The following is a 22,834-nucleotide window of genomic DNA, read 5'->3' on the forward strand; positions in this document are numbered from 1 at the left end:
CCAACAAAGAAAATAAGAGGATTTTACTATAGGTTAATCTTTCAACCTCTTAAAATAGACCCAGAAAAAAAATGTGGATGTTTGAAGTGACGTTCAGATTCTGTTAATCATTTTTTAGCAAATGGCGGCGAAGTAGGAGAGCAAGAGATGTTTTCAACCCCAAAGTGGAGGATGTCTCCTTCAGAAAGTTAACTCAGTAGATTAACTACTTGATGAGCCAGTGCTTACAAAGCTATTCAACTTCCTGGTTGAATTATGAGACACAGTCTATAAACATAATAAAGATGTGCACTAGGGCGACAAGGTCTCTCTTCCAATTGCTGTTCACTGTTCAACAGTGCTATCACCATGGTGATCCATGCTCTCTTGGCCCTGTTGAAGAGCAGAATCAAAGCCTCTGCTTTGTACTTTATCAGCCTCAGCTGGGAGAGACTGTCACAAACACTCAACTCTTCTCTTCACTCGCTCTCTGCCCTCACTTGGTCGCTAACTTACTCTCTGGAATGTCCCACTAATTAAAACCCGTCTGCTGACAACAGAGCTAAGGAAGCTGCCATCAATCCAACTTTGACTGGAATAAAAGAAGGCCCTCATGGTTACTTTTACTGCAGTGGATGGTGTTTTCACTATTAACTATAATGGACAAAGTCTAACTTACAACGAACAAAGTAAAGAAATCAACCAAGGTGAACACATAATCTGATGTCACTGAGTGCAGAGCAATACAGCACTAATACTTGAGCAAACCTGATTCTAAAGCTAAACTGAACAGCTACTTACATCCAACAGCAGAGCCAGGAAGGACAGTGGGAATTCTCAAAGCCCTCCCCTTGTCCCCAGTATGGAATATACTGGGGCAGGCATACAGGCAAGTAGGCAGGGTGCAGACCCTCAGCTAAATCTCTGGAGAGTGCTCCCAGAGGATGAGCTCACCGAGGGCACAAAAGCGATTCCTCTGCCCCAGCGCTCCCATGCAGGCACACTGACAGCATTCAGCTGCTGAGCAGTGGGCTTGGCTGCCCCCTCTCTAGCGCACAGCCAGTCACAGCATCCACAGCATTAGGCACTCGCTAAATGAATGCAACGCTTTCCAGAGTGGCGCCCTCCCAACACTCGCTACACAAATGCATACACCTCTGTCCATGTGCTGTAAGCATATGCACGCACACGCACACACACACACACACACACACACACACACACACACACACAACCTGAAAAGCAAGCAGCAGAGGGTGAAAAGGGAGTGAATTAGAGGAAATATAAATAGAAAATAGACAGATTTAGTCTCCAGTAGCTGATTACAGGTTGTAATGGGCAGCTACTGTAGTATTAATCAATGATCCTGGCTGGAGTTGGGTGAGGGATAAAAGAAAAGCACGAAAAAAGGAGAAAAAGCAGTAGAATTACATGAAAGAACATGACACGAATACTGTGGTGGTGGTGGTGGGGGCAAGGGAGATGTGTGAACAGAGGAGGAGAGAGAGAACATGGACAGAAAATCATCTCTATGCAGCAAATTGCCACTAAAGCCCAATACTGACACGTAGAGTACATGAAGAGGTCTCCTCTGATTTCTTTCAGGTTTCTGAAGTGGAGAACGATGCAAAAGCCACACTGAACCTCATCCTACACGAGGCACATCTTTTTGCCCATGGGTCCAATAAGCAAAGACTGAAGGCAATACTCAGTTTAACTTGCTTAAGTAGCTTAAATGCATACACTTTTTCACTCCTGTCTGTGACGATGCAACCGGCACCAGTCATATCTCTTGATATCCACAATTCTTTCAAGGCCAGAATTCCCACAGGAAGATTTCATATCCCTCCACCCCCTCTTCAGTTCCTTTTCCACCCTCAGTCTCCAGATTCCTTCCTTTTCTTACACATCGCTACTCATTGATAAAACGTACATATGATACCTTGAAGTCTGCGCTTGCAGTGACTTTGAAGCTGCACAAATGTGTCAGATTGTATTCTGATGAAAATGGGATTTTTTCCTCAGGCAGGTCTGCCCTTTGAAAACCTTCAGTTGTGTTTGTCCCATGACAGAACAGGTAAGAGAGGGCTGAGCTCCTCTGCTCCAACCACTGCCCCCCCTCCCCTGTTATCTCCCTGGCTTGACTCCACTCTCCTCTTTACCAGTGGATGCAATCAGTAGTCCCATCAACTTGCCCAATTTCTTGCCTTTTCAAGTTGCAGGAATTTATTGTAACCATTGTGTGACGGTTTCTTAGAGTAAGGCTGGAAGCAAATTCTCTCTAAAATGCAAGGCAAACTGTTCAGTTGCTAGAACAGAGATGGAAATCTGATTCCCACCGTAGTAAGTGTGGGGGCGATAGGGACAAATTATTACTGTGATAATTATCTTAGCATAATCTTGATATCAATTTGTTATAATATTTACCAAAATATTCAAAAATGTATTAAAACTTATTAGGCCATATCTTTAAAAAAAAATGTTAGAGATGGGTTAGGGTAATTATGGGAAATCTTGATACTATAACATGATATAGAGACACAATCAGTTAAAAAAATAATACTTAATTATCACCCACCCATCCCTATTAGTCATGACTGTGTTTCAGAAGGTGGCGGTGAACTGTCAGTACTAAATACCTTAACATCATCTCTAGGTCCAGCCCTTCTCTGACCTGTTCAGTCAGAATTCCTTTAGCTTAAGATGACAAAGTGGGATCTTAAGTGGCCTAAACGCAAATGTGGATTGTTACCAAGGAAACTATAAAATTCCTCTAGCTGCTATGGTCCACTTTCTTGATCAAAGGTGGAAAAAGATGCAGAAATTCACACACACACACACACACCCTCATAGACCTTTGTCAGGGATTCTTTGAATATATTGGCCGTACTGCAACCATAACCATCTATAACGTAAACCTGAACAAACCTTTTGAATGGTGAAGCTTGCTGGGAGAAGTACACATCCTTGGAGTACAAGCTATTTGAGAGATTCCACTCAGTGTAACGAAAACCACAGACTCACAGTGGTCGGTGGCCAGTTGGTGGCTGATGAAAAATCAAACCAAATATTATCAGATCATAGAAGCAGCTTGCTACCGAGGTTTGACAAGAACTCCACAACGTGACGTGATACAAGTATGATGCTGACTTAACAAGTTCCATCTATTCCAAAGAAAAATGCTGTTGTCTATAGCCATGCTAGCAGCTCTGTCAGGCTGTACTTAGAAACACAGGTGCTTCAGAGGGTATATTTATAGGTATATTTACCAAGTCCGGCATCTTAGTCTGGCATGTTAGCATGCTATCAATTGCTAATTAGTGCTAACAACAAAGCACAGCTGAGGCTGAAAGAATGCCATTAGTTTTTTTTGTTTGTTTGTTTTAAAAGTATTTGATTATAAAACAAACTATTGGACAAATTTACATTTTGATCTGATGATGGCGCTGCATAAAAAAATAAATGATCACCAATTCATCCTGAGAGGAACCTGTCATGAAATTTTTTTTCATGGATTTCCATCCAGTATTTGTTGAAATATTTCAGTCTGGACCAAAGCGGTAGACAAACCAACCAACTGGCTCACAGAGCCATCCCTAGAGTCAGGCTGCTAGCGTCGCTAAAAATCACACACTCACGAAAGAGACTGCACTGCACAAAGCAGACAATAGACAATAAAGAGAGAGTGGCTTTGAAATGGGTTTTCTACACTGGAAAAGCACAAACAATAGCATGGGCAATATTTCAGTGCAAAAACTTCAAGAAGAAAAGAGACCTTGGACATTACGATATCCATGCTGCCGTAACAGTTGCATAGTTCCTCAACAGTTATTATATAATTCTCAATCGTGGGCTGTCAATCAAACTTAACCAGATGGTTCTGTGGGGGCAGAGGGTAGTTAGCTAACACACTGTCCCTTTGAGATTCGGCATTGGGCAGGTTCTGATCTGTAAATGGAGACCCACTTTGCAGAATTTTAAATGGCTTAAAAACTGATTGCAGATTGATCTCTGCATCTCTCTATGTCTCCTGCTGCTACATAGAGGTACCAACAATTCTCTGAGAATGGACATTTTAAAAGATGTCACTGTGACCTTTTCGGAGAACTGCAGGAAATTAATGGGTTATCTGTTTTCTTCTTGCTTTCTTTTCAATCTCTAAACTAAACAGACCAATGTCTACATAAAGCCAGAAGCAGAAGAGAGTTCCATGACTACATGAAGACATTACAAAACACTGACAAAAACAAGTTGACATTGTCCAAATTACAGCAGACAATATTGTCTCGAAATCTACCAGGGAACACATGAACTAACAGCATTTAAGATAAAACAGTTACATCATGCCTTCCTGCTTTGTACTACAGAGAGACTACAGCATATCAAATTTAAAAAGCCATAGCTTGACTTCATGCTGCAGTACTGCAGCAGTTTGAGAGACATGATTTTTTAATTTGAGAAAATTACTGTCTGACCTTTGCAAACATCGTTGAGTAACAGATTGTGTTCACATGGACCAGGTGGAGATGAGATCAGTCCCTCTAATAAAACACAGATGTGAGCTGCACTCAAACCTTACCTTGTCACTGTTCTCCAAGATAGAGGCACAACATATCCTTGAAGTTGCTTGTCAATTATAGCCTATAGCCTTAAGTCAAGACACTGTCTAACTAAGGATCTTAGATCCATTATCATCGGCAAAGTTATCACAGAGCATGAGTTTTGCTAGAAGAACAGAAGACTTTCTACTGTACTGTACCTCAGCGTGGCTAAGTCCACAAAGCTCACCACAGATGCAGTGTAGCACTATTCCTGAGCCACAGTGACCCTGACTCAATCTCCCTGTCTGAGCAACCCGACCACAAGCAGCTCAAGCTAAGATTTCAAAACCATGGAATTCCAGTGGCCAGAACTAATATGGCCCTTTGACTCTGTAAGCCTTTTCAAAAAGCTTCACATGAATGACTCAAAAATAGAATTGTTATTACCTAAGTATAATGAAAAGTAAGGATGGCAAAGAAGGCAAGACATATGAAGTAAAATTTGAAGGTCGGTAGGTGCTGCAACATCTGACATTTTAAAGCATCAGTGTGGACAAAAAGGTTAGTGTTGTTAATGTGTTGACCAGGCACGTGAAGAAAAGATCTTACAGGCTAAATCCAACATTACATCAATTGCAAGATTCATTTGCATGTTCTACAATGCTGGATTGCAAGATATGAGACACCAAGAGCCATGGAGCAAACTACCTTGCTGCCTAATGCTACTGCTCAGAATGAAATGTGAGGTCAACACTGTCCACACTAAGATCATCAAACACATTTAAACAATTTCTCACACAAAATGTGGCAGACATTGTTTTCATACAAAAAGATACCGATTACAAAGGTACAAAAAGATATTCAGTCTTTACCATTGATTGACAGCACCATTTTAGGGAAGCAGGCTTAAGATGTGAGTGTTAGTGTGAGTGGTGTACTGCAATTTAATAAAATATTTAGTGAAATAATCAGGGGGGAAAAACCTGTTTTACTCTCTTCGCTTTTACAGAGTGATGCTGTTGCAAACTTTTCAGCTAGTCTGACATGCATTGTTGCACACATATTTGATGGTTATACAAATTTGACTGATAGTTACTGAATTGAATTGCACCATATTGAAAAGAAAGAACTGGTCTTGAATCAGATATTGTGAATCAAACTGAATCATTGTTAAGACATCCCTAGCTAAAACAAGGTAATTTGTTTGAGGAGAACTGTCTCAGCAGGCTATTAATAGAGGGCTGTAGACAGACCACTGCACTATGAAGGGAGGTTAAATGCTTAGAGATTGTTTGCTGCAAGGACATGAGAAAACCATTTTCTCCCCATACAGGTTCACTGAAAACACAAAGAAGCCCAAGGTAAAAAGCCAATCACATATCTTGGGCTTTCTATGTATCACAAACACACCTTATATTTGGTCAGCTCTGACCTTTAAAAAGTCTGTATTTTCAGTATATTTTTATATTAAATGGATGATAAATGTCTGTGGTGCCTGTTGGGGTTGCCATTGTGACAGCTTTTTAATGCTGCCTTACAATATGGCAGAAAATATATTTCTATAAAGAATGGTGGCCAATGGTGTTCCTTAGACTACCAACTAATGATATAATTACAGACTGCTCCCAAAGAGGCATCTGAATCCAGCTCTGTCGGCGATGACAGGTGGTGCAAGCAACTTGCCACAGCACATGCAGGTTCCCACAGTAGCCCAGGGACAAGCTGAGTGGGTGTGTGTGTGTGTGTGTTCACAAAGACAGTGCAAATGACACTTCCCGGCAATAAGCGGACATTCCTTCGACGTACATAGCTAACATTCTAGAGGCCCAGCTATACACCCATTGATTGGCATGAGGCACATGGACAAAATCCACTTTGCCTCTGAGAATATTTGGCCTTTGTGCTGCAACTCTCTGCAACTTTGTGTTTCTTAACTGTTTTAGTGACATCGATATTTCAATGCTACCTGGGCATGCGTTGCTAAATGATGCCACAACAAAACAGTGAGGGTTTATTATTATCTACTTTCAGTGGAAAATAGATCTCTATGTTGACCACAAGGGAAATCCATCTATCCATCCCTCCATTTTCCACCATATATCAGGGTCAAGGTGTCAACAGGCTAAGCCAGGCTGTCCAAACTTTCTTCTTCGTCTACTATGCTCATGACCATAGGTGCCGGTTTGAATGTGAGAGCTTTGCCTTCATACCTAGCTCCCTCTTCACCGTAACAGTCCAGCACTATGTCTGCATCACTGCCCACTCCACACAAATACACCTGTGGCCTTGACCTTATTTAGAGCAGAAGTCGCTCTCAACCAATCCACCGTTTTCAATGGTCTCAGACCTGGAGGGGCTGACTCTCAGAGGAATGAAAGTCTACTGAATGAATAAAGATATTTACTCAAAGCCCAATGATGACAACCTACTGGCTGTGTCTTTTGTTTGATATGTCATGTTAGCTTACAGTACCACATAGATCATTAGGTAGCTAGGTAGCAGCAGTGTGTCATAAAAAGTGAGTCAGTATCTTCAGCGCCCTGCATCTTTAAGAGACTGGGGGATTCATTGTATCTGAAGTTTTGCATCAGTATTTTTAAGCAAACAAAAATCAGCCATTATATTTCTTTTTATGTTGGATCTTCATGTCTTTACTTAATGTTTATCTAACAAAGTGAAGGCAGATTTACAGCAGACAACTCAGCTATCAGTTATCCAGCATACAGAGGCACACAACGTAAAATAGTCACCAAGTTCTGGCACATGGAGTGAATGCACTAATGATGAATGTACTTTTGTTTGTTTTGTACAATGGTATTTCCTCCATATGGCTCCTTCCTGCTTCAGTAATTGCTTCTTTAGAATCATTTTTTTTATTGAATACAGTTTCCTTGAGCATCACCTGAAAAGAGGCACTGTCCCTGGCACACCCTGACACCATCACAGATTGGTTTGGGGTATAAATGAAGTTGTCTCACCATGTCCTTGATGTCCTCTCCCAGCGCTTTGCCACACAGCGTAAAATCTGAGGTGTGAATTCTGCAGGTCTATAGAGGGCAACGCTGCATAACAATGACATCAGCCCATAAACTCTTAGAACACACGGGGAGATGAGCACACTGTGGCTCACACGCAAGCCAACACACAAACAGTCAAGCATGTCCTGGTCTGTTAGCTTTATGAGCCTGTGTGTGTCAGTGCCATTCAGGTTTATGTCAGTGGCAAAATAATGATGAGATGTAAAAGGATATGGATTAATGGGATAATAGAATGGCCACTGAACAGGCATGTTCAGCACAATGCCATGTACCACTTTATTTTTACTGTGTGGGCACAGATTCAACTGTGGGCTGTAGAAACACTGTCAAAGTAACGTGCAAAAGCAGGGCACACTGTGTGAAATACATACATAACCTATGGCGTGTACACTGTCTGAGAGCAGGCTATGCACCAACCATGTACTATTTGTTCTGCTTCTATCTCTTGTACCCACTCTTAGTGGGAACACAGCAGGGACCATTTTGTCAAACAAAATCAGCAGACTACCTTCAGCGGATAAGTGGGCTACTTTATGTATTTTGTAATGGCTTTGAGACAACCATGGCACCTTTACATTGCATTACATTGATTTGGCAGATGCTTTCGTCCAAGGCGATTTACAACTGTTCATTTGAACTCAATAGGAACCTGAGCTAGATGAGAGTTGGCAGTAGACATGAGTAAAGAGTCAGGTTACTTTATTTGTACCTGTAGGTAGATTTGGTTTGCAGTAGACAAGGCATCCATCTTGGCACGCATTTTACAAACAACACAGACAATAGACAAACTTGATAAAAGTATTCAAGTAATGAGGACTTAAAAAGAGAAAAATAACGCATAGAAAGACCACTAAAATAAATAAGCACTAGCAATATTGCTATGACTTCTGAGTGATGGCTGCAGGAACAAAGCTATTTCTATACCGCTTTGTTCTACTCCTTGGAACTACAAACCTCCGTCCAGAAGGAAGAAGCTGAAATTCACTGTGCAAAGGGTGGGAGTCATCATTTACTATATTCCATCGAGGTCGAACCCAAGGGAGGCATATTTTTGCAGGAGCAGTAAAGCATTTGAACTTCAACACATTGGCAGCATCCAGGTGAAATAGGTAAAACACTCTTTTCACCCTGTCATATTACCAAGCAACACAATATGACCCAAGGACATCATCTCCCAGCCAAAAACGAATATTCACATGTTGATGGATATACTACTCTGTCTGAGCTCTGTCGGGATTCTGGTCTTTTATTTGTCGTCTCAGTCTTATAGGTTTTTTTTACTTTGAGTCATCTTCGTCTTGGCCACTGGTCTGACCTAAGTCCACTTACGGTTTTGTGCTTCTGCCCCTGCTTTTACAATTTCCTGTGATTTCGCCTCACCAATGGAATCGTTGGCTTGTACAAAGCAATGTGACATGCAGTTCATCTGCTCCACAACCTGCGTTACCCTCATCTCCGTACAATCTTAACCTTCCTTAGAAGAGTGCTTTTTTCATTTGATTTAAGGTACTTTCCCTTTTGCATACTAATCACGCTCTAGTCTGCAACCGCTATAACAATCAAACATTTAACCCACGTCCCTGATGTTTATATTGCTGTTATTTCTGGTGTCTAGTCAGCCTGACAAAAAGCATGTGCAGCATGTTACCCTGGTATGAAGTATTATCTTACTCCATGCGGCATGTGATGTGTACGTAGAGCTGCAGAATACAATGCTGGTGATTGCGCAGTTCACTTACATATTAAAATCCAACAACTGTCCTTCTTTTAACATAGCTGAAAATAATAGTTTTCAAATAGTAGTTCAACCATGGCATTCAGTGAAGGCTTGATTTTTGCTGGCCTTTGCATCAACTTGGTCTTTGGACTTTAATTTTAAAGGAAGATTTAAAACGTATGGCTGTGTGAGCTACAACAACAGGGCCAAGGTCAAAAGCAGCAACATCGAAGACAGAGGGAGATAGTGTGAGGGAGATCTGGGAATAGAAAAGGGGGGAAAGAGAGAGGGTGAAAAAGGGGGTAGCGAAGGATATCAACAACTGTGACAGCTGTGTGGATATGGCAAGCTGAGCCATAACAGGGAGGTCCCAGGGCAGGAATGCAGAACAGATCAGCCAGACAGTGGCTTGTATTTAAGTCCGACATGGCAGGCAGGGCCGAGGCACAACATGCAACAGCTGCCTAATCCCAAACTTCTGCCTTGATACTCCATTCCTCTTTGAAACGCACAACCTGGCTTCTGAAAAACACAAACTTCTCATTCCCTCTACATCTACACATGCTTTTTCCTGTCTATATCTGTCACTTGCTTGGACTAGAAGTGACACCACACAACACAACCCAACCACTCAGCCTCAGGCACAGGTCATATCAGACAATCTTAGACTGACTGGCAATGCAAGCCCAGAGACACAGTTTTACAGCCAGCATAACAAAAGGTTACAAGGCTACAAGAAGAAAGCTCAAGTAAAATGTTTCACATAATGCTAAATGAACACACACAGTCACTGAGGAAAGGTATACAGATCCAGATATCCAGATGTCCAGCTGTCCAGAGCTCAAAAACAAAGGGCTCTTACCTGCTACAGAGTTCGGCCTCGGCATCATGAGGGAAGAAGATATCTGTGGTGGGTATGGAATGGGTCCCTCAGGTGAGTGACTTGGAGGCTGTGGTGCCCCTGCTGATGTGTTGGACTGCTGCTGCTGCTGCTGGCCTGTCCTGGATGGGGTGTCGGCTGGTGTTGCAGTGGCACTGTTGGAGTCTTCTTCAGCCACCGGAGAGCAGGTATCAGCCCGCACACTCTGTGCCAGCCCATGGCGCCCGCTGCCTCTCAGGCTGCCATCCTTACTCCACTCCAGGCTGGAGCCACTGCGGTCATCATTCTCCGAAGAACTAGTGATGGTGGCTGAGAAGAGATGAAAAACAGAGAGGGAAATAGAGAAAGTGAGGGAGGTAAGGTGAGAGAAAGAGGCAAGAAATGTGAGAGTAATGTTCTTTGTGAGCTATGAAACGTTTATCTGTCTTTATCGCTAGTGAGATACTGAGCTGTAATGGAACTTTTAACTTTGAATAACTCCCTGCCTTTCCTCATTACCCTTATCAACACTATTCACCACCTGATTTTATATTAACTGAGAGTCTGCTTGCACTAATGAAAAATGGAAATACACGATGGCATGGATTTGTTGAATTAATTTCCTGAGCCCAGACTCGTCAAATGTCTTTTGTTCTTTTAAAGGATCATCAGTTGAAGGATCCAATGTCACACCGTGTAAACAGCGACTGGATACGGTGCCATGAAACTAAATTCAGACTTAAATGTATAAAAAATGTAGAGTGAAGGAATAGTGTTGAAAACTGGTGTTTTTGAGTTCAGACAAGTGTTTTGCTAACACGACAGGCCAACCCAGCCCTCTAATACAATCCTAAAAGATGAGCGGAGAATGACGCAGCTGGACAGAGAAACATCAGTACAGTCAGGCCTGGAACTGACAGGCCAGCTGTCTGTGTTTGCATCACACACTCCTAATCTGGATTTCATAATGCCGCAGCACGTTGCAACATCACTTAAATGAATGTAACACTTCCTGGACCTTATGGCTCCTGTGCTGTTTACCTGGGCAAATATGAAGTAATTCATGACACCAGTCACGTCTAGCCTTGCTCTGAGCATGGCATTAGCAGTCATCGCAGTGAAGAGGAGGTTGCAGTGATTGCTTACTTGGTTGAACTATACTCGCTGGCAAAGAATACATTATTATTTATTTATATAAACCTATGGCGAGCATGTCATTTTACCACATGAAAAGCTAGTTATGGTCATTGCTAAAGGGCTGTTACAAGTCCTTCTCTAGGCACCTTGTACAGAAACTCCTCTGGGAGCTGTTCTGTAAATGTTAGGACATTGCAAAGTCTCCCCAATTCTACCGAGAAGCTTTTAACGCAGGACAAAGCCAAATGAATGTGCTTTTGAAATCAGTCAAACTTCAAAGAACAGGGAACATTAATCACAGGCTGAAATCTGACTTGTGGACACAACATAGCTTTGTTCTTTTCCATGTCCAGTCTTATCAAGGCGGGTGGGTGGGATGTTGTAGACCACCGTCACGTTGTGTCATTCTCTCACAAAATACATTTTGATTTGACACAAGCAAAGTAGCTTTACAATGAGATAGACTACAACACATGCGATGTGACTGTATGTCTCATCCTGGGTGGCAGCATGTCGATGCTCCATGCTGGAAGATACTATATCAGAGCTTCCATAAATTATTTAGCAGCTAGCTATGATATTGCTCTGGGGGGACAGAATGACTGACTCATGGTAATCAGTTATGTCAACTCTGCAGTATTGGAAATCCAAATTGTTGTGTTATATCTGGCTTCAGCGCACATTGCTTTTCTGCTGCAGTTACAATTATCTAAATCAGTCACCATACAAAGATAAGGAAAAGGTTAAACCTTATTCCCAGCTGCAAACTCTTTCCCCCAAATCTACCAGTGCCTTCAGAAATGATTTCAGTTCAACTGAGGATAACTGCAGGATCATGCAGTTACAATTTTCTATTGAATCCTCACTACAAATATTCAAAAGCCATATTCAGAATGAATTTCTAACATTTGTAGAGCCACTGAAAGCTTTGAGAGTAGAAACCGCAGACAGATTAATATATCATATAAACTACATCATATTCCTGTCAGCTTGTGTAAATCCCCAGATGTCTTACAGGGCTATTACTCGAGATACAGACACAATACAACGTCAAACTGTGGCAACTGTCACCTCAATGCTCTCTCTTGCCGGAACAGCTCTATAAAAACCCAATAACACACAGAGGATGAATACAAGCTGACACAAATGCTGTTCAGACCCAGAAAAAAATCCTGGGAAATACTGTCATAAGTGATAATAATATGTGCTGAAGAATCTGTACTGATGGTTGTATTGTGCAGGATAAATGCCCAAAATTAAAAAAAAAAAAAGATTACTTTGAGGTCAGCAGACCCTGAGTCATTACCTATGTTTTTATCAAACCCAGTAACTCATGTAGCCACTGGTAAGCTGACATTTTTGTCATTACTCTGAGGTGGGCTACTCACACCCCTAACTAAGCTATTGAAACACTGTGCCCAGTTTCCCAATAGATCTGCTGCTGACTTGGCTCATCACTGGCATTCCTAGCGTGGTTACTGACCATTTTTTCAAAGCCTCCACAGGTGGCTTTTAACTGCAGTAAATGGTTATGTGACAGACACTCTATAGCATGCTTAATGTCTGTTGAACGGTTTAGTTTTGCATCATCCTGTACAATTTAAGTTAAGTGCCTCACATACAAAAGCAGTACAACAGTAAAACATTTCTACCATTTCCACATGTGGCTAGCTTTAAGCTGCTAGCCCTGTGGAGTTTTCTTGTTAACAAATAAAAGTGTTACTCACAAAAACATGTGAACCCTTGAGACCTGAGAAATGTGTTGAATGCATTTGCTTCCTCATAAAACATTTACAAAGCTGATTTTTATAAAAATGTGTTTACATCCATGTTTGCTAACCAGCAGTCTGTTTTGCTGCTCTTTTGGCCCGTTATTACATTCATTTGCTCATTACCACAGCCAACAACATAAGAATGCATATTGCACTGACCACATGGTCGCGCATTTGCATAAAAACAAACAGAAAGGGGACTTGCACGTAAAATATAATACCTCTATAGTGCAAAAACTTGACAGGGTGACATGGGTGCTGTCTCACAAGTTTTTCCTGCACCATACAAGTTGCTATTTGGGTGCGATGAAGGAGTTGGTTATTTCTCACCTATGATCCCACTGTCTTTGCTCTCAAGCGTGGAGCTGGGGCTTGTGATGGTCCCGCAGGGGCTGGAGCGGCTGAGAGGGGGGCGGCTGGTCGTGCTGTTGAGCGTGGAACATGGGCTGTCAGTGCTGGGAGATGCCGTGCTGCTGGTCAGTGTAGAGCAGGGGCTGATACCCTGGCTAGTCACAGAGCACTGAGGAGAAGGGGAATAGAAAAAAGGGTTAAGGTACACCAAGAATGTGCTCTACTAATCACATATGTCAATGAAGTATGGAGTAAACTCAATATAAACTGTCAGCTGGCAACATGTTCACATTTTTTCAGCATGAGCAGCAATAAATACAACAAAAAATAATTTTCCAACCTTAGTTGGAAGGAGAATTGAGAAAACTGTAAAGAATGATTTGATCTAAGTTCATTGCCTATTTGACCTGGATCGTATGAAAGCAATGCAAAAAATTCTCTCACAAATAAACAAGCCTTTCACACGTAAGCATGACACACAAGCCGAAGGGCATAGGCACTGTAAATGGAGCAAGGCTCGAAAATTACACACTCATATGTCTGGAGGAACCAAAATAAGCCTGAAGACAATTTCACAGGGAAGAAGTCTCTACTTTGTTGTGACACAATAGACACCTTTCTCATGTCATCAAGCCTGTCTGACAACCATAGAGCAGCTGAATCTTTGTTTGAGCTAACTGACAACCATACAACTCCAAATTAAAGCTGGTTTGTCCTGTTTCCCCATCTTCCTTCAACTGTATTCTGATTTCACACAATATACTGTAGCTCAAGAAGGTCATCCTTGTCACACTGTAAGAGGAACCACAGCCTGAAATTCACATAGCAGAGACTGAGCCTGATTATCACTCAGTAAGTTTTGAACGAACACCTCCCTCATTATGCTTCATTCACATTAAGTCAAATACATTCATTAAACTTTATTTTTCACCAAGGGGCAATTTCTTTAGCAGGCACAGTGCCATTGGTACAGACAAAGCAAACATAAATGTCTATAACATGGCTCCATGATGTTCCATAATCCTGTCTCTTTGGGACCTTGGTAAACATGCTTGTACATATAATCAATTACTACTTGTTTCCACATAAAACACTCCAATTAAAAACCACTGTTACAAACCCAGGTCAAATCAAATCAACCCTCATCCTCAATACACCAACTTCTTAGAAGATATTTTGTTGCCTGGGGGACTTTCACCCACAGTTGGCTTCTCAAGCAGCCCCTTACTACAAGGCTTTTCTCAAACTCCAATTAAAATCCCAGCAAACTATTACAAACAATTTCTAACTATTATACCTGAACTCAAACATTCCTAACCCTTTTTTAAGCCTCTTTCAAATACTGCATATTGGTATAGCACTAAAATCTTTACTCTCAACTGGAACAACTACAGTGCTTACTGTACATACATAGTGATTATAAGTGAACCTGTCAAATAATGGAAATCTTTATCCTGCTTAAAACATTACTGCAGTATTTTTCTTCTGCAAAATATATACTCTTGTTCAACGCAACTGAACTCACAAAACAATAAGACTCACCAATGCTTAGCAAATTTGAGGCAGAAGTGGGACTAACCTCTCGTTCAAGATGTACTGACTGTTTAAAGGTCTACATGTTTGTACAGCGGCATGCTGAAAGAATACAAACAGCAGAACAGGAGGGGCACTGCACGGCTTAAGGCATCATTAACAACTTGTGGAATGCTAATGTTAACTACATAACATTTCCTATTTCTAAGTCCCACCTGTTTTTTTGCCAGTTGTTTTTATCCTGCAATTTCCAGCCTAAAGCTGCAGCCCAGAGCTTATGCCACCTAACAAATACACAGTAAGAGCCAAAACAGCTTCCTGACATTTAATAATTTACTGTAAGACAGAACAAAAAACAACATGCCGAGTTAAAGACATGTTGTAAAACAGCAGTATGGAGGAAAAGAGAATTGCTGGCAGATGAGGTGCTCCTCCCCAACTGAGCTCTGAAAACACACACTTACACACAAAGTTAAAACCATTACGCTTCCATAATGCTCGTCTTCTTTTTTGACATCTCAATGAATGAACATGAGTCATAAATTACTTTGTAAGTCTCTTTCACGTTCCTAGAATTGCAGGTTCAGTGTTAAAACGTGTCCAAGACAAGAGATGAATGAGGGAAGCACAGCGTGCTTGCTCTTCTCTTCACACAGCCCCAGCTTAATTAGTAGAGCCAAACAAACTGAGGCTCAGACCTAACATAACTCTATTTCTGGACCTGGGCTCAGACACTCTTGTTACATACTCAAGAGCCCCTGGAATAGCACTCAAGTTACTGGGAGACTCGCACACCACACTGGAGAGCTTGCACTGAAATAAAACAGCATGCCGTCAATTTTAAATATGCGGTTACTTTCTTTAGATCATCTTTAACATTTCAAACAAAACACTTTGACAGTTACCGTTGTTTGTTGTCCCAAACAAATTATTCCCCGAGGTGCCTCCTAAATCCCCATCCAAAGATAATTCGCAGGGGAAAAAATTAATCAAGCTGCAACAAAAAAAATATCCATTCTTCTGTTACACTGTCACAACTCCCTCCTGCTTTCATCCCTTCCCTCTCTCCTCTGCCTCTCTATCTGTGTGCTGCAGCAGCGGCAGCAGCTGCTGTTGGAAGAGGGAGGGAGTTGGAGGGGAGGGAGAAAATGAAATACCTTCTTTTCATTCTTGTCGTCCATAGGTATGCGTGCCGTACCCGGGATCCCTTCTCCTAGTAAAAAGCCCAGCCTTGTCATCAGTTCTTGAGTGGCAGGGGAGGAGGAGCTTGGCTTTTTCTCTGCTTGCAGCTCTAGAGAAGAGGGAGAGAGAGGGAGAGGGAGAGAAATGCTCAGCGTTAGCGGGCAGATTCCCTCTCTCCACTGGATGGCCCACACAGGGCCACTCTGCCTGCCCTGCCCTCCTCGGCTCTGCTCTGAAATGCTATGCTGCACTCTCCAGCTGCTGCTGATGTGGTGCAGACCCGGAGAGGGGGAGGAAAGAAGAGCAAGAGAGTGAGAGAGAGGGAGGGAGGGTGGTGGGGCTATGGCTTGTGTGTGTGTGTGTGTGTGTGTGAGTGTGAGTGAGAGAGAGAGAGAGAGAGAGAGAGAGAGAGAGAGAGAGAGAGAGAGAGAGAGAGTGTGAGAGAGAGAGAGAGAGAGAGAGAGAGAGGGTGAGGGTGAGGGTGTTCTAAGAGTCTGAATACATGTGAATGTCTAGCATTGTCAAGAAAGCAGAGACTGTGTGTGTGTGTGTGTGTGTGTGTGTGTGTGTGTGTGTGTGTGTCCTGCAACACGCCTCGAGTGCCAATTCCACTGCTTTCTGGTTGTTTACAGCTCTCACTCATAGAGCCTCTGAATATCAATGAGTGGACATGGGCTTTCTCCAACACAACTTAAACTGTCTGCAGTCTTCACTCTCAAGGCATAATACTTGTTTAGAGTGCAATTTCAAGGTTGGGGTGCCATCAACAAGGCAGAGACCACTTGCAATCTATTTTCTGTGTCTGCATATTAACGTATTAAAACCCTCCCAAAAAACACTGGAGACAAATAAGACACTTTGTGCAACAACATGTACTTGTGCTGCAACACCACCATGAATGTAGAATGCAACTCAAATGTGGATGTGGCAAATTAATTAAGGTAGAGTCACAACATTCCCTGAGAGTGAACAGACAGTCTGACCGACAGACGGACGGAGAGAGACAGAGGGAGAGAGGGGGGCAGATGTCCAAGGTACAAAAGCTTATTATACAGCTCTCTGTCAGCACCTTCTCCTCCTTCCTCCTTCAGTTTCTCCTTTACCCTCTTTCTTCCACAGTTATTAATAATGCTGGCAGTGAATCTGATTAAATACAAACAAGTCCAATGGCACAATGTACTGCCAAGCCCCAATGAAGTCAAAATCAAGCCGCCGCCACCACACACACACACACACACATATATATATATACATATTTGGCATGGAGATGCCCATATACAGATAATGTGTTCTCCTTTATTGTGAATGTAAATACTAAATACTAAATCATAATTGCTATTCTTTTACTCAGAAGGTTGGATAATTCATCAAATAACACCCACTATAGAAGACAAAACTGGATAAGAGTGGGAAATGCTTGAAATGGTGGTGAAAATGTATAGCATACACCAATAAAGGGAGACTCCCTTGAGAGAAATCATTAAAAAGACTGCTCTCCATCCCTCCATGAGAGACCATCTACTTGGAAAATAAGCCTTGTTTTTGCCCTGTAACAGTTTTGAGTGCCTTTATGGTGCAAGGCACTACTTTGAAGACAGCAGCAAACATGCTAATATATCATATTTCAAGTGCTAGCACTGGGGGCACTTGCAGTCCTGAAATCTGACAGTATACAACATCTTACTGGATGTCATCATATGAAAATGCCCCTTCACCTCAAATCTCCAAAATTGGTATTTGGGATAGCCCTAGAATACAATCAAGAAAATAACTCCAAACTATCAGTCAGTTTCTTCTATGAACATGATGTTAAGGGGAAGGAATAGGAAGAATGATGGTGGTTGAGTTGGTGTACGGAAATCCAAACCAACCATGGACCATAAGTGCTAACCTAATAACTTCCACTCATAAAGTCATGCACCACATAGAGCCCTTCTGAAAGAATGCATATTTAATCATATACAGTAGGAAATCTATTCATCTACTGTCTTGGCAAGGGTTAATACTTTCTAGCCACTTGTCCAGAGGAAGTTATATTGCAACAATAATGAAGGAACGTCATAGGTCAACGGTCTGGTAAGGACAGTATGCAATGTTAAACCAGCCACCAATGGCAGCAGTGAGGGCAATATTATAGAGCTGTACTCCCAATATGGAAAAAGACATATTATATGCCATCTTGGACTTTACTGTGCCTTATTCAGTACAATGATCTCACTGGCAGACCATATTTTTAAGTTGCATATTTGTTACATAATACACACCACAAGTCATATCTCTCTGCTTTGTTGCTTTGTTGAGGAAGGCTTTTTGTAACACATGAGGTGAATATCACTGCTGCTGTAGTCAGAAACAGCTCATTGAAACAAGGAGACAATAAATGGCAAAGCATGTGGATATTATAGACACACCATCCCTATAACTACTACACTCATTCAACATCTTGCTCAAGGATGCTTCACATGTCAATAGGAGAAGCCAGGGATCGAACCACTAACCCTAACCCTAGTATCCCACCTGAGCTACTTACTTCAGCAACAGATCCCACTACTACCCATTTCAACAGCTCGACTGGCTGTCTTGTCTTTGAAAAGTAGCTTAATTTTTATCCAGACATACAAAGCATGCTTAATCAAGCCGATTGCACAAGTGGTGAGAACTCATCCACCACTAATTTAAGAACACCAAACGGTTCTTGAATTCCCTTGAAAACGTATGCTGGTCATGACTAAAATGCATGCAGCTGGTCTACTTTAACTACCAGAGCAGTTTCATGAAGGAAGAATAAACCATGCCAGCAATTTATCAAAGGCTTCTGTACAAAACAGAATTAGCCGTTATGGCTGGCACATGTTAGTCTATGTCCTTCAGCCAAGAACAAAATGTGTTAGACAAGATACTTGTAAGTGATGCCAGACGAGCACATACCTCTAAATTGAAATTGAGCAGAATATTTATGTTAACCCTTTGACACATCTGCCCACTGGGTTGCCTGGTTTCTGATGTTAGTGTGTGTTTTATGTTGGCACTGACTTTAAGCCAGTTGCACCGTCTCTAAGAACAGTACTTTGCTTTCATTTTGAGAAACTGAAATATTGTATAGGCCTGAAAGGAAACACAAAAATAATAAAATAGGCCTAAAGGTTCCACACTGAATAATTTGAAGCTTTTGTCTATGTAGTATTGAATGCTAACCTAATACACATTGGCTGCTATACTTGCATCACCTTTTCTCCATTGCATATACTGTGCAGTAAAACAGACCATACATTGAAAATCAATTCTTTACAGGGAATGTCACCCTGCTCATTTAAATGCTTGAGAGGAGCCTTTTAAGACCACTGGTGCAAAGACAATATTGAGGCCTGAATGCCGACAACAACGATTTGATAGATTCAGGGTCACTGGATTATAGCATACATCTTGTTAAGTCTTCACTCAGCTCTATAATCAAGTAAAAAGGAAAATCACATTCAATTGTCATCTGTCACCCACCACAACATGCACAAATCTTAATAACCAAGAACACATACAAGTAGCAATCTTCAAAAATGTTTTTTGTTGGCTTTAACAATGTTTTGAATGTAAACGTTAAATGCTGTGGCTCTTTGGCCTTACTTTTGACATCTTTGTTAGATTTTCTGTCATTAAGGTTTGAGGTCCTGTAGATGCTGTCAATGTACACACATACATCAATACAACAAACAAATCTATTTCACAACAAAAGAATAAAGAAGAGTTCATGAGCTACTATAATCTAAATCACTTTTGAGTAAAATCAGAAGGTGACAGAGGAGTATAACTGAGATTTATGTTAAGCATGTTAAATTCAACTGTGCACAGAAATGATCTATGTTGAGTGCCAGTTGTGGGTCAATAGTAATTTGAAGTACACAACAACAAATTGCATGCTTCATCAATTTTTAGTAGACGGGTACCAATAATGGGAATTGGTCCCAGGTCTTTAAAAGGGGCACCTTACACATCACATATTTATGGCTATCGTACATTAGCAGACAGTGACAGGATGTTTTTCATTGCGAGAGTCTGTCAAAGGCATGGCTTTTAGTTCTAAAAACATTATGGATTTGCGAAGACTAAACTATGCAGAATCACACACTGTGAGACTTTAACATTCTTTAAGAGATTTTTACGCCATCCACTTGATGTTGAGGAAAAATATAGAAGTAGAAGTACAAAAAAAAAGAGTGCTGTATTTGTACCTGCTCTGGCTAGAATGTAATACAATGTAGAAACTAATCCAATTTGTTGCTTCTTCCCTTCTTCCCTGACAGGACCGCTACATCACTGGTTCCTCAAAACCACTTAAACTCACCTGCCTCTGAGGACCAATCAGTAGCCCTGGAACTGTGCTTGGGCTGTGATGGACCTCTAGGCATCTGACATACACAATGACAGAAAGAAAGGCTGACATATGTGACGCACATGGCACTTACAAGCCAAAACTGAGGCCCTCGGGCCACATCAATAACAACATCTACAGCCAGTGGTATCTCTGCAAACCAGTACACTGTTCCAACAACACAAATTAGATGCACTGCGACTGCACCCACTGCTAGACACAAAACCTTCACTTTGCAAGCAAATCTTTCACAGTGCTCTGTGCTCATGCATTTATGAATAAAAAGCATAGCACATGCAGTACATGGACAAGCCTGTTTTAAGCTTATGGTTGTACTGCTGGATTATTAATTACACTACTGTGGCCTTAGCTTGACAGCCACTTCCGAATGGATTTGGACTGTGTGACTCACTATTCATTCTGTTTATACACATGACACAACAGGGAAATTGTCTAGTACAGCTAAATGGTTAACCCTGGGACCAGTTTCTTTAATGAATGTTATGATAGCCTATTAATCACTCCTTCCCATTTTACTGTCTGTTGACAGCCAAATACCTTAAAGTCATAGTAAACACGACAGGCAGAAAAGAAATTAAGTAGATCTGGCTCATGTGAAGTAAATACTGGTATCTTTTGTTTTACCTTTATTTTCATTCCTAGAAGCTGCCCAACCACCTGTCTTATCTGTAGGCCAGTCTTATCTGTTGTTGGTTAAGTGTCTCTTGCTCCGGGGCACCTCAGCTGTGGTACTGAGGGACGGACACATGCTGCTTTTTCGCTTTCCTGCCAGATTTCTCCAACCTGGTTGTGGAAATCGGCTACCTTTCAGTCATAAGCTCTATGCTCCAACCTGCGAGGGCCACCACTGCTCTTACACTGATCTAATCGCATCTAAAGCTTTATTGAGCAGCCATTGGCTGCAATATGACATTGCCGATATCAATGTAATCACTGTAACTGATGACAACATGCTGTAGGTGCTGGATGGTATTAGTCTGTGGAAATATGAGACAGTTTACCAGTTAGCTTTACTAGTCATTGTTTTCCTCCCTTAAGGATTTTCTATGAAACACGGTCGGTGTTTGGGCTTTTTATGGCAGTAATGGCTATACAGTCCATTCAGTGCAGACTATACTTGATGTTACTATGGTGCATGTCTCCTATTCAGTGGTAATCTGGGCTCAAGGCCATATAAGTGTTACAGTACTGTACATCTCTTCCAATAAATAGAGAAGAAAATTGTCAACTAGAACAATACTACATTAAACCGATGGCATGGTACACTTGAGGAAAATGAATCTGACAACCATCCTATTCTAGTGTGGCAACTATATCCCTGGGTTTTGTTCTCTACTTCCTCTGTCATAACAGTTTGTTCAATCGGAGACAGATAAATACAACAATGAAAGATAGAACTCATCCCCAGGTCAAGAACCACAATGGTGTGTCTCATTTTTAATTGATAACTTCATACATTAGACAAAGGACTTTCCAATCCACTCCAAATCAGAAAAAAACTGTCAACATGGTCAAAAGACAGACGTCGGTATGGGGTTTATCAGTTTTCTCAAGCTGTCACGCATTCCTGAAAAGGGAAGCATGAAAGAGAGCTGCTATGGTTTAGTGAATTAAAATGCTATCAGCAGTGGAGCACTTCTGACTGCAAGTGGTCTACCTGTCAAGATAACCTGACAGTGGTCTGAATACCAGCCAGACCTGCTGGCCTCCCTCGCAGTGTTCAGAGATTAGGTCTGCTTTAGTTTCATGCTAATGTACACTGGCTTTTTTACCTGGGGCACAGCAGGTCAGTCACACACATGTATTCACATAAAAATGTATACTGTAGACTTACTGTATCTACGTGTGTGACACGGAGGGGCAGGGGACACTGGGAGACTCACCGACCCCAGCTCAGTGTGGCAACATAGAGCTGGCAATTAGAGCTCACCCGCCATGAGCAGCTAGCTAGCTAGCTCTGCTGGAAAGACAGGGAGTCCGGCGAAGCTTTGACAGTCACTAGAAGCAATGTCCCTTTGAGAGAGTTTGTTTGTCATGGTTAACATAACTGTAAGTCAGCCCTAAATATCTTTTTAAGCTATGAATATAGCACAGTTATTGAGCTCATGGGTTGTGTTTACTGTCACTGAGGAGGAAAACATCTTGTTCAAGTACAACGGCATTCATCAGGCTTGCTAACGCTAACACTACCAGCAGCTATGAGTGAGGCACAAACTGGGGCTATGGTCAGCTGGTGTTCTGCTATTTAGACTTGGCGTAGAAGCTGATATACGAAATATACCTAGAAGTCTTTCTGGGCGTCAGCCTTTGGGCAGTGGGTGTGTAGCCCCAAGCCAATAAC

At 41.7% G+C, this 22,834-nt stretch overlaps 1 protein-coding gene across 1 annotated transcript in view; it reads right to left on the minus strand.

Moving 5' to 3' along the window:
• tanc1b (tetratricopeptide repeat, ankyrin repeat and coiled-coil containing 1b) overlaps positions 1–22,834 on the minus strand; it is a 68,053-nt gene that overhangs the window by 29,262 nt on the left and 15,957 nt on the right. Inside the window, exons 3-6 of the mRNA XM_070914005.1 lie at positions 16,085–16,218; positions 13,374–13,563; positions 10,304–10,464; positions 10,138–10,252 (exon numbers count right to left, since the gene is read on the minus strand). Coding sequence (XP_070770106.1) covers positions 10,138–10,252; positions 10,304–10,464; positions 13,374–13,563; positions 16,085–16,218 — 600 coding nt within the window. The remainder of the gene's footprint in view (positions 1–10,137; positions 10,253–10,303; positions 10,465–13,373; positions 13,564–16,084; positions 16,219–22,834) is intronic.

Source organism: Enoplosus armatus, chromosome 11, assembly GCF_043641665.1.
Source record: "Enoplosus armatus isolate fEnoArm2 chromosome 11, fEnoArm2.hap1, whole genome shotgun sequence".
Taxonomy (NCBI): domain Eukaryota; kingdom Metazoa; phylum Chordata; class Actinopteri; order Centrarchiformes; family Enoplosidae; genus Enoplosus; species Enoplosus armatus.